A 12,846-nucleotide genomic window follows, 5' to 3' on the forward strand; every position below is an offset into this window, starting at 1 on the left:
GACACTGCTATGCCATTCTTGGGAGTACATCCGAAGCCCTGTAAATCCATGGTTATTAGTTATTACTATATTTGTTCTTTACATGGTAGCTAGGAAATGGAATCACCCTAGATGCTCATCAACTGGTGAACTGATAACTAAAGTGTGATAGATATATATATATATACAATGTACTTCATTTGTCTATAAAGAAAACTGAAACTCTCTATAAAAAAAGTAAGGGTTATCTCATTTGTCCTGGTGCTAACTTACTCTCCCTTGGAGAATCTGCTTCCCTTTTTCAGATAGATGCAGATCCTAAGGAGAGAGTCACCCCATCATACCTCAAAAGGGCCCCAGCTAAAACTAAGGAAAATTGGCTAAACAAGCAAGGGTGCTGTTTTCTTGATGAACCGGATACCAGCACAAGGGGGAAGGAGATAAACACAGAGACAAATCAACTCCTACTAAATCAGAGAGCCAGAGCCTCAGAGGCCCCCAACACCTCATCACTGAAGCAGACCAAAAATGAACCCAGCATGGCTCAGGGAAATTTTGTGGAAGAGGGGGCGGAAAGAATGTCAGAGCCACATGTTGGGTCATGATATGCAGAGACATTTATGGTACCAATAACTGTGGGCTAACTCCACAAGGCACGAGCCATATACCTCAACAAGGAGGGGCCAGTAGGGAGGAGGTAGGTCACGGATGAGCCTAATAATGGTACCAAACTGCCTGTATTTGCTGAATAGAAAACTAATTTAAAAAAATTAAGTACAAAAAAAAAGAAAAGTTATGACTGGGCTGGAGAGATGGCTTAGCAGTTAAGCACTTGCCTGTGAAGCCTAAGGACCCCAGTTCGAGGCTCGACTCCCCAGGACCCACGTTTGCCAGATGCACAAGGGGGCGCATGCATCTGGAGTTCATTTACAGTGGCTAGAAGCTCTGGCACATCCATTATCTCTCTCTCTCTGTCTCTCTTTATCTGCCTCTTTCCTTCTCTGTCTGTCACTATCAAATAAATAAAAATAAACAGAAACATTTTAAAAGGTTATGACTAAAAACATGAATTTAGAAACCATCAGTATATAGATAATATTAAAATCTTCCTCTGGGGCTGGAGAGATGGCTTGGCGGTTAAGCACTTGCCTGTGAAGCCTAAGGACCCCGGTTCGAGGCTCGGTTCCCCAGGTCCCACGTTAGCCAGTTGCACAAGGGGGCACACGCATCTGGAGTTCGTTTGCAGAGGCTGGAAGCCCTGGCGCGCCCATTCTCTCTCTCTCCCTCTGTCTTTCTCTCTGTGTCTGTCGCTCTCAAATAAATAAATAAATAAATAAAAATTAAAAAAAAATCTTCCTCTGATGTAAATAAATTTTTACTGGGTCCCTCTTCTTTAAAAAAAATGTTTTATATATGTACTTATTTACTTACTTATTTGAGAAACAGAAGCAGCTAGAGAGAAAGGATAGGCACACCAAGGCCTCTAGCCACTGCAAACAAACTCCAGATGCATGTGCCACCTTGTGCACCTGGCTTTACATAGGTACTGTGAAATCCAACCTGGGTCCTTTGGCTTTGCAGGCATGTGCCTTAACTGCTAAGCCATCTCTCTAGCCAGTGAATCCCTCTTTTCTCCTTCACTCTCCTTGGCTAAATCATCATATGCCCCAGCATTCAATCATTGCTTGTGTTCTCTCTGTCTTTACTGACACCTTACGTAACCTTTTTGGTGCCATAGTTTTGACATATTTTCAATTATCAAGCAATTACAAATCACTTGAAAACTATTGGCAGTGTTGTCCACCCTTACCTCTGTCTTGTATCCACTAACCAGAGTATATTTCAAACTACTAAACTCAAACCAATGCACCTTTGCAATTACCATGAAATATGCTTGGTTTTATAGTTTGAACTTGTGACTGATTCTTTTTTTTACTAGTTAAAATTTTTTTTTCTCAATTTTCATTAACATTTTCCATGATTATAAAAAATATCCCATGGCAATACCCTCCATCTTCCCCCCCCACACTTTCCCCTTTGAAATTCCATTCTCCATCATATCCCCTCCCCATCTCAATCAGTCTCTCTTTTATTTTGATGTCATGAGCTTTTCCTTCTCTTATGATGGTCTTGTGTAGGTAGAGCCAGGTACTATGAGGTCATGGATATCCAGGCCATTTTGTGTCTGGAGGGAGCACATTGTAAGGAGTCCTGTCCTTCCTTTGGCTCTTACATTCTTTCTGCCATCTCTTCCGCATTAGACCCTGAGCCTTGAAAGGTGTGATCGAGATGATACTCAGTACTCCAGTCTGAACTTGTGACTGATTCTATTGGGCTCCGGAAGTAAGGGGTTGTATCCACAAACCAGATGAAATGAAAGTAAGTCAGACCACAGCCTTCTATACCCTGAACTACCCTTCACATATGCATGTTCTCAGAACCAGTGCAGTCCTGCATTAACCATCACCATGAGTATGAAGGAAAAACTCACATCCATTTTAGAGACATTGGATCTTCCTAGGTACAGGCAAAGTGCTTACAATGACTTCAGTAATGAACTTTATCACTTGCTGCTACCCCCAAAGACTCCTTCCCTCCACTTTTCATGATTGGCTTGTCATTTCTCCAATCAGCAGCTCTTATTCCCTCAGAGAACTTTCCTGAGCACATCGCCTAAGAATATTCTATACTTCTCCAAGCTATCTCAACAACTCTCACTTGTGCCCTCCCAGTGATCTTACCCTGTCCTATCTTGTATCTTTCCTTAATTTTTTTCAAGGTTTTATCTCAATCTAGTCTAGGCTGGCCTAGAACTCATTCTGTAGCCTCAGACCAGCCTCAACCTCACAGAGTTCCTTCTACGGCACCTCCCAGGTTCTGGGATTAAAGCTATGCGACACCATACCTATCTCCACCATATATGTTTTTATTTCCACTCCCTCAAATACATGGTTAAATCATTCTTATTCTTGCTTATTAACTGTCTTCTTCCAAAATGTAATCTATATAATAGAAAAATCTCTATTTTTGCACACTCCATGGGAGGGAATATATCCCTAATACTGAAAACCTACAACAGGGGTAGTTGTGAGCCCTAAGGGTGTAACGTCTGCTGAGGTCTGGCTAAATGTATATACTATGCTCACCAAACTGCCCAGTATGCACTTCTCTTAATATTCATGCTCTTATATTAATGCTACTCTCACTTTTGGTTAGAGAACCTTCTCTTTTCAGGTGGCTGTGACCTTGGGGTGACTCAGAAGGCATCATGGTGCTGGGAAGAAATGACAGAGGAGTGCTCAGCACTGCAATATCTCTATCACACCTTCCAAGGCTCAAAGTCCATTTGCAGAAAGAATGTAAGAGCCAAAGGACGGGTAGGACTCCTTACAATGTGCTTCTCCAGACACAAAATGGCCTGGATATCCATGACCTCACAGTGTCTGATACTACCTGCACAAGACCATCATAATAGGAGGAAAAGATCATGACATCAAAATAAAAGAGAGACTGATTCAGAGGGGAAGGGGATATGATGGAGAATGGAGTTTCAAAGGGGAAAAGTGAGAGGAGGGAGGGCATTACCATGGGATATTCTTTACAATCATGGAAGTTGTTAATAAAAAAATTGAAATTAAAATAAAATAAAGAAAACAATATTCATGGAATCCACAGAATTCAACATATCGTATCCAGATGAGAGAAGTCTGCATAAGAACTTTGCTTTTGGACTGATGACAACTTTTACATGCTTTCAACATGCTAGAATCTCAGTTAAGATCCCAGGTCTCCAGATGCCTGGGCTAGTATTGGGAATGGAATACACATTTCATGAACTTTAAGAGAGAATGAACATCCTCCTTCAGGAACCCTACTTGGGTATCCTTTCTGGAAAATAACATTAGCAAGTCCCTGTTGGGTATAGGAAAGGAACTATGGATACCTGCTTGGAACCCCCAGGCAAGAATTATCTACAGTGTACACATAAAAGAATAGCTCCTTAATTTTTGTCTTAGTTTATAGAATATGGAATTTCTCTTCAGTTATTTTCTTCTGTTGAGTTCAGTTTAAGTGAAACCACCAGGGAAAGTTGGCCTCTTCAGGGACCCATTAATTTTAAAGATATCCCATTAAGGATACCAATAATCTGACAAAAATCAGGCATGACTAGACTCTGAGAAAAGGTGTCTGAATCTGCTTTCTATGATCAAGGAGAACTTAGATCCTTCCAGACAGGACTTAAATTTAAATTGTTCCAGAATATCACTTTTTCTGAAGAAGTTTGACTCACTCTATTCCAACCCCAATCATTTCCTAAGAAGCCTCTCTTCTCCTAAGTGCCTGTGCTCCAAGGGTACTTCCCATGGTCATCTGCTATGGTGAGGACATCATTCACTGCCCACTTGTTCTCTCCAGGAGATGCTTCATTCTCCTTTTCCCTGTGAGAGGACAGAGAGCATCTCTGTACGTGAGCTCCCACTACCATCTATAGAAGGAACATCTCAGCAGAAAAGTTAACTTGCTCCTTAGAGAATTTCCTTGGATGGCTGATGGAATGAAGCAAATTTCAAATTGGTAAAGGTTTGTTCAAAAAGACTCCACTTCATTGGTTGATTTTATTTTTATTTCCTTTCCAAGAATGATAAAACACACAACTTTCTATACTATATTATAATTTGAAAGGAATATTTATACATATCAACACTAAAATATGGATTACAGATCATTGAGATCAAGCATTCCAATTGTTCTGTATAAAAATTATGTACTCCATGGTGAATTTTTGTGTAAAATCACTGGTTTTATATTAAGACCTTACAAAAGATTTTTTAAAGATTTATTTATTTATTTATTTGAGAGTGACAGAGAAAGAGGCACATAGAGAGCGAGAGAGAGAATGGGCACGCCAGGGCTTTCAGCCACTGCAAACGAACTCCACACACATGCACCCCCTTATGCATCTGGCTAACATGGGTCCTGAGGAATTGAGCCTCAAACCGGGGTCCTTAGACTTCACAGGCAAGCACTTAACCGCTAAGCCATCTCTCCAGCCCCTTACAAAATATTTTTATGATAATACACACTGTAAATCTATGAGGAAAAATGGCTGTTTCCAAATTGAGCATCATAATTTTCATTTCTGGGGTGTAAGGAACAATTCTTGTTCTAAGGAGCACAGTTTAAGAATTACTTCCTCAGAAAATATTTAATATCATAGCTTATATGATGTGTTATCTCAGGAATCGGAACTTAGCAATCGTGCCTCTTAAACTCTAAGTTCATCTCTATAGTTGAGCCCAGTATTGAGTTAACAGCGGACACTCAGTTAATGTCTTTTTCTGATTGGTTTATGCCTTAGCAAGGAGCAATAACTTTGCTATTGAGACGAAGAAGAAGCTTTCTGCAAATTTATAAAATTATCTGATATTAGAGCTCAAGAAACATGAGAATCAGGGAGATGGCACCTGAACTAACATCTGAGGAAAAAGTAGGGTATATCTAGGAAGTAGAGAGGGGTAGGGTACCCAAGACAGAGGGAGTAAATGATGTGAATCCCCAACTTGAGTGAGAGACAATAGTAAAGATCTGTAAAAAAAAAATTTTAAGGGGGCTGGAGAGATTGCTTAGTGGTTAAACGCTTGCCTGTGAATCCTAAGGACCCCAGTTCGAGGCTCTATTCCCCAGGACCCACGTTAGCCAGAGGCACAAGGGGGCTCATGCATCTGGAGTTTGTTTGCAGTGGCTGGAAGCCCTGGTGTACCCATTCTCTCTCCCTCTCTCTCTCTCTCTCTCTCTCTCTCTCTCTCTCTCTCTCCCTCTCTCTCTCTGCCTCATTCTCTCTCTCTCTCAAATAAATAAGTAAAAATGAACACAAAATTTTTTTTAAGAAGATATGTAAAGGGTCTGATTAAGCTAGGGCAAAGATTGCAATAAAAAGAATAAAACGGCTGGAGAGATTGCTTAATGGTTAAGGCACTTGCCTGCAAAGCCAAAGGACCCAGGGTCAATTCCCAGGACCTTTGTAAGCCAGATGCACAAGGTGGCACATGCAACTGGAGTTCATTTGCAGTGGCTAGAGGGTCTGGTGTACCCATTCTCTCTCTCTCTCTCTCTCAAATAAATAAAAATAAAAAATTTAAAATGTCCTTTGTAAGTAAAAATATAATATTAATAACTTTATCAGTGATTATAAAGCTACTCCATGCAACTCTAGAACTTAACATTATTGTTGAAAGATCAAATATCTTCTTATTTTCTAGAGGCATCACTAACTTGGGCATTGCGCATGCTAAGCCCCATTCTCTGCTAGCTGTTACACAGGAGAATGCATTCTAGCTCTAGCCCCAGACATGCTCATCGCTACCAATGCTTTTGAATAAGGCTTAATCTCTGAGGACCTCTGGATTTTTTCACGTAGTATATAAAAATGAAAGGATTGTATATCTCTTATTAATACTTACTAATACTTTCCAGGTATGAGGACTCACTTCATACATATTTTACACATGAGCACACATTCAGCTCATTTGGTTTTTATATGGTTCCAAGATATCCAGATATTTCACAGTATTTTAGTTTATTGTGTACAGAATTTACATATCAGCAATATGCATGCATTACATATTTACCATGCGACCCATGCAAACAGAGGGATAACTGCTACATAGATTAGTATCCCATAATAACAAAGCACACTGGTCCAACATGTGCATCAAATTTTTAATTGCTATGCTTTCCAGTGTCCATTGCTCACCTGAGTCCATCTCCCCCAGGTGTTCTGTGATTGTACCAATCAAGTATGAACACATAACAACTGGATGTAGAAAAGTACCAATCTCTGTGCTAAATTAATTATAGTATAATCAGACTATAAAAGGAATCCTTGGACATTGGCTTAAAGAATCCAAGGTTTAAGTATATATCAATTAAATCTAGTTTAAATGAAATCAGTGGGTTGGGGATGTGGGAGTGAACAAGCTGGACATGTTGGACCTTGCGGGATTTAAATATAACCCTGACTGAAATATCATCAAACTGCCACTGGCATGAATTGAGTGGTTTTTAAGCACCAGCTTCCCAATGAGAAAACAAAAAGACTTGAAATCAGGTGTATTCTTTTCATAGTGAGGATGGCAGAATTGAGGTGGTCTCCTAGAATAGCTGTGGGGAGAGCATAGACTGAAAAAGATGATAAATGCATAGACTGCTAAGTAATGAGATGTTGAATGTCTAACATTTTAGAGTAAGAGATTTTACTTTCACTTGATTCTTGTACACATGGAATAGAATTGACCTGTAAATGTTTCCATAGAGAATTCTTGGCAGAGTCAACCTCTTAGCCATTAGCTAGACAAACACAGTGAAATGCTGCTATATTCTACTTATGTTAATGGATAGATTATTTAAAGGAGATTGACAAAAGTATTGTGTTTTAGTGACAGAACTGATTGAGTTATAAATTTAAACAAGCAGGAAAGTTTCACAAAGGTTGTACCACACAGTCAGGTATATCTTGAGTGAGAGCTTAAAAGCAGTAATGGCCCCTGTTCCTATATTTCAAGCAAAGCCAATCTCATCCTCTCTTATTCTGGGCAAATACTGTGGTGATGTCCAGTTTTTCCATAGTTTTACTGTGCCACAAATCTTCCATGACTGATGTATTTAGTAAAAAAATATCCCTTGAAGTGCTCTAGAATTTAAATGAATTGAAACCATTATAGTAGGTCAAAGCTCCTTGATGGAGACCATTGGAAAGGAAAACACTAAAATTCTGATTTCTATGAATTTTCAAAGATATAGTTTTATCTTGAGTTCATGCACTATTTTTCCTTGCCATCACCCTATCATGACATGTCCTGGAAGACATTGGGATCTCAAGGCCATATCTTGATTTATACATACCAAAGGTATGTTTAGCATCAGATTTTAAATATTTATTTATTTATTTATGAGAAGAGAAAGAAAATGGCACCACACCTTCTTGCCACTGCAAATGAATTCCAGATGCATAAGCTACTTCATGCATCTGGCTTTACATGGTCATTGGGGAATCAAACGAGGCCAGCAGGTTTTACAAGCAAGTACCTTTAACTGCTGAGCCACCTTTCCAGCCTCTGGCACCAGATTTTGACTGTCTTCATTTATGTTGCCTTTGATTTTTATATCTTAGTAAGACAGAAGCATTTTTAAACCTTTTCCTGAGCCAAGTTACACCTTATTTGGTTATGGTAGTATATATATAGATAATTACTTTCTTGAAATCTATTCTATTTTGTTTTATCCTTTCTCTTCCTTTTTATTTATTATTCTGTTCATTTTCTTATTATTCAAGGTCACCCAAGCAATTGCAAGCCTGAGGAGATTCAGCTCTAGAGAAAGCTCACTCTCCGCTCCAGGAATGAGAATGTGAAGGAGTAAGTGTCTACGGGGAATGCACCATCATGAGAAAAGAGCTGAAGGGCAGGTACACATACTAGATCCCTGCTTTGTCACAGGATCATTAAACATTTTGAACATTTGGTCTTAATAAATTTCTCACAAAACTCTATAGTCACATTGCCAATCATACTGGGGAACCAAGTAATGTCATGAAATGTGGTCAGTGTGAGCATTAAATTAGCAGATGAGAACACTGGGTGTCAGACTCAGATTTGACTACAAAATGTGCATCCTTGCTTTCTAATACTGCATTGAAATGACAACCAAACAAGATATTTGCTATTATATAACTGCAAAACTGTGTATATTCATTGTAATAATCATAAATGCAGAAAAACAAAGCAATAAACAGTTTCACAACTCTACCAACTTAGTAAGATCTAAAATTAATATCTTAAAGTATGTTTTCTTATTTTTATCAATAAATATAATTGTTTTAAGTGATGTTGTAATATACTGTTTTACAATGTGCTTTGTCATGAGCCTTCCTAATCATGTTAAATACTTTCTACAGTGTCATCTTCACCGACTTAGTAGTATGGTATCACATCAGTGGGCTACATTTAATAAGCATTCTTCTATTGTTGATTTTTAGAATGACACAACTGTGTACCACTACAGTGAAAATCACGAAGCATTCCTGCTGGTAATTTTACATGCTTAGCTAGTTTATAAGGATAGTTTCCTGGGCCTGGGAAGATGGCTTGTCATTAAAGGAGCTTGCTTCTTTACAGAACTTTTACATATTTTTCCTGCCAAAATATCAGTATTCTAAATAACTCTACCTTTTGATCATCTGGTTAAATAGATTTACATACCTTGGAGAAGTTCATGTATACCTGCTCCTCGTCTTCTTACACTTTTCAAAGAGTACAAAGCACTATTTGGGGTACAGATGTTCAGACACGTTGGGGAGAAAGGTACTGGATTATGCATTTTGGGCCAAAGGCAGCATAAGGCACTCTCAGAGAAAAAGAGGACTTCTGGTTGATGTGACATGCCCATTAAGTGACGATTAGTTAAGACACTCTTCCCTGCATTTCCCTTCAGAGTGCTCCCCGCTCTATCTGATCACACCTGATGTTGTCAGTTGATTTGGTATGTTTGCAGCCGATCCTTTGTGTCTCTTCTGTTTCCTCGCTTTGGGCAGAAGAAGCAAGGTTCGACCTTCTGTGTCACTACATTCACCCGTGGTCGGACTTTGCCTTACTTGAATATGGTTTTGTCTCTAGCAGAGTATAAATCTCATTTAAAATTATTTGCATCAATACAATAGTCATTTTTCTGAACATATTTCCAGCAATTTATCTGATAAGCTGGACATTTTTGATCTTCAGTTTTTTTGCTTACTACTATATTTACTTTTTAAAAGATCTGACTTTTAGGAATAAATATGCTGGGTTCTATACTATTTGTTTATTCAGAAATAAGTCACTAGTTAGTCACATCTAAATGAAATAATTTCTGAATTATTCTTTACATAGAATGAAGACTTTAGTATACTTTCCTTTCTCCTGTTCTTCCCAATTATATATATTTTAGTTTTAAGTATATATAATTATTTTACTTTTGTAATTTGTATTATATATGTACATATCAAGAATTATTCCAAGAAATTTTTTCTTTTCATAATATTTGCATTAGGCAAGTAATTTGTATATTTTATTATGTAGTTATTCAAAGCCTATTATTTCACATGGCCACATGGCATTAAATATATTAATTAGTAACTCAGAAACCCAGAATCTTTTTTTTTTTGTATTTATTTATTTATTTGAGAGCGACAGACACAGAGAGAAAGACAGATAGAGGGAGAGAGACAGAATGGGCGCGCCAGGGCTTCCAGCCTCTGCAAATGAACTCCAGACGCGTGTGCCCCCTTGTGCATCTGGCTAACGTGGGACCTGGGGAACCGAGCCTCAAACCAGGGTCCTTAGGCTTCACAGGCAACCATTTAACCGCTAAGTCATCTCTCCAGCCCGAAACCCAGAATCTTTGTGGAGAAGTCATTGTGATTGTATTTAATATGATCTATTTATCGAGATCTTGTAAATCTGAGAAATCCTTATTTTGCTTTGGAATATGGATCACTGTAACCTGGTATAAAAGTTTTCACAATTTGTTTTTCTTTAAACACTTACGTAGTGTCCTATTGTTTCTTGGCCATACTGAAAATGCTTAATTAATAGGTTTCTTTCTATTTCCATGTGCATACAAAGCACTTTTTATTCACTTTATGGTTCTAGTGCATAATTTAATTGTATCACTGTACTTTTAGTTTCTTTATTATCAATTCTTATCTCAGGAAGGTCTTCTCTAAACCTGATTCTCTACAGTTTCCTGTCATGCAAATTTTTGTCTCAATCTAAAAATTTCTGTTCCCAGTTGGAAATTTAGCAAAATTTTTCAAATAAGGGAATTATATGAAGAGCATATATTACAGAGGATATAATAAAGATATGGAACAACTGGAAATAAAGTGAACACCACATGCATAATTTAAAGCATAGCTATGATGCAGGATGTGATAAATCAAAGGAAAGAACAGAACATGGCAACATAGAAAAGCAAGACAACCATGATTTTGAAGGCAGACATAGAGTTTATTCTTCATGAGCACATACAGAAACTAAAACACAGTTAACGTAAAAAGCATGATTATATTTCCAGTAAATCAAGTTTGAAAGGGACACTAAGAGTAATTGTGCATTATGAGAATTATTCTATATCTTAATCTTGATAATGGTTAAATAATTGTATCTTATTTACAAAGAAAAAGTCGATCAAATGGTATACTTGGTCTTTACATACTACTCTCAATAAGAATGTGAACAAAAGCATTGGGCAAAGCATCCATTTATCTAATTATAAAAACCTAAAAACTATACCTTTGTACTTTTATAAACATTGAAAATATTAGCTCATATCACTTGTATTAAGATGACATAATTTTACAAAAGATATTTCACCAGAACTGTCTACATGTTTTGTCACAGTGAACTTGCCCACAGGTGAGTATCTGCACCATTCTTGAAATTTCCAAGAGAAAATATGGCATCTCATATTACAAATTCCTTCCCCAGCACTGTGCTTGAAAACTGAATACTGAATGGGTAATTACAAATAAAAACTCAAGCAACTCAGTCAATGAGGGCTCACCACTCCTGCTCTTTTTGCAGAAGACATGTTGGCTGGGAAGCCCGTCCTCAACCACTCTGGCCTCCCCGAGTTCGTGTTCCGAGTGTTCACCACCATCCCTGAGTTCCAGGTGCTTCTCTTCCTTCTCTTCCTCCTCCTCTACCTCATGATCATCTGTGGCAACACGGCCATCATCTGGGTGGTCTGCACACACAGCTCCCTCCGCACGCCCATGTACTTCTTCCTGTGCAATCTGTCCTTCCTGGAAATCTGCTACACCTCCGTGGTGGTGCCCTTGATGCTGTCCAACATCTTTGGGGCCCAGACGCCCATTGCACTGGCTGGCTGTGGGGCCCAAATGTTCTTTTTTGTCACTCTGGGCAGCACTGACTGTTTTCTCTTGGCAGTCATGGCCTACGACCGATATGTGGCCATCTGCCACCCACTGCACTATAGTCTCATCATGACCCCAAAGCTATGCATCCAGATGGTTCTGGGCTCCCTGGGCCTGGCCCTCTTCCTCTCCCTGCAGCTAACGACCTTAATCTTCACTTTACCATTCTGCGGACATCACAGGGAAATCAACCACTTCCTCTGTGACGTGCCCCCAGTTCTCCGCCTGGCCTGTGCAGACACCCATGTTCACCAGGCAGTACTCTATGTAGTGGGCATCCTGGTGCTGGCCGTGCCCTTCCTGCTGATCTGCGTCTCCTACGCGTTCATTGCCTCCACGATCCTGCGCATGCGCTCAGCCGAGGGCCGCCGGCGCGCCTTCTCCACCTGCTCCTCGCACCTCACGGTGGTCCTGCTGCGGTACGGTTGCTGCAGCCTGGTCTACCTCCGGCCTCGCTCCAGCTCCTCCGAGGACGAGGACCGCCAAATCGCCCTGGTCTATACCTTTGTCACCCCCTTACTCAACCCTTTGATTTACACCCTCAGGAACAAGGATGTCAAAGGGGCTCTGAGGAACGCACTCTTGAACAAAGCAGCCTCTGACACCAGTTAAAGCCTTGAGGTGTGAGGGCACTGTGGTGGGTGTCTGTCAAGGACAAATAATTATAATATTTACTTCTGTAAACTTTCCATTTTATTTTTCCTGTATTTTTAACATATCTGTGTCTTACCACCTACTACATTCATTTTCTTGTTCTTAAATAATTTTAAATTTGAAAAACTTTTTTCAGTATGGGAGATTTCCAGCTGTTGCTGTTAGGAACCTCCCCTACCTGTTGCATGATTTAAAAAAAAAAAAGCTTTGTCAAACCGTCTAAGCAATAAATGTTATATTTT

The 12,846-nt window shown here is 39.2% G+C and overlaps 1 protein-coding gene across 1 annotated transcript; it reads left to right on the forward strand.

The window, feature by feature from the left end:
• Positions 1 to 11,602: 11,602 nt before the first annotated feature.
• On the forward strand, positions 11,603 to 12,562 carry LOC101599404 (olfactory receptor 10Q1). Its single transcript, XM_004667598.2, has one exon. It carries the CDS (start codon positions 11,603 to 11,605, stop codon positions 12,560 to 12,562), a length of 960 nt encoding a protein of 319 aa, XP_004667655.2.
• The last annotated feature ends 284 nt before the right edge of the window (positions 12,563 to 12,846 follow it).

The sequence above is a fragment of the Jaculus jaculus genome, chromosome 1 (assembly GCF_020740685.1).
Source record: "Jaculus jaculus isolate mJacJac1 chromosome 1, mJacJac1.mat.Y.cur, whole genome shotgun sequence".
NCBI classification, from domain to species: Eukaryota; Metazoa; Chordata; class Mammalia; order Rodentia; family Dipodidae; genus Jaculus; species Jaculus jaculus.

Excerpts from the sequence above, each read along its gene's own strand:
- LOC101599404 (XM_004667598.2), top strand. The coding sequence starts at position 11,603 with ATGTTGGCTGGGAAGCCCGTCCTCAACCACTCTGGCCTCCCCGAGTTC.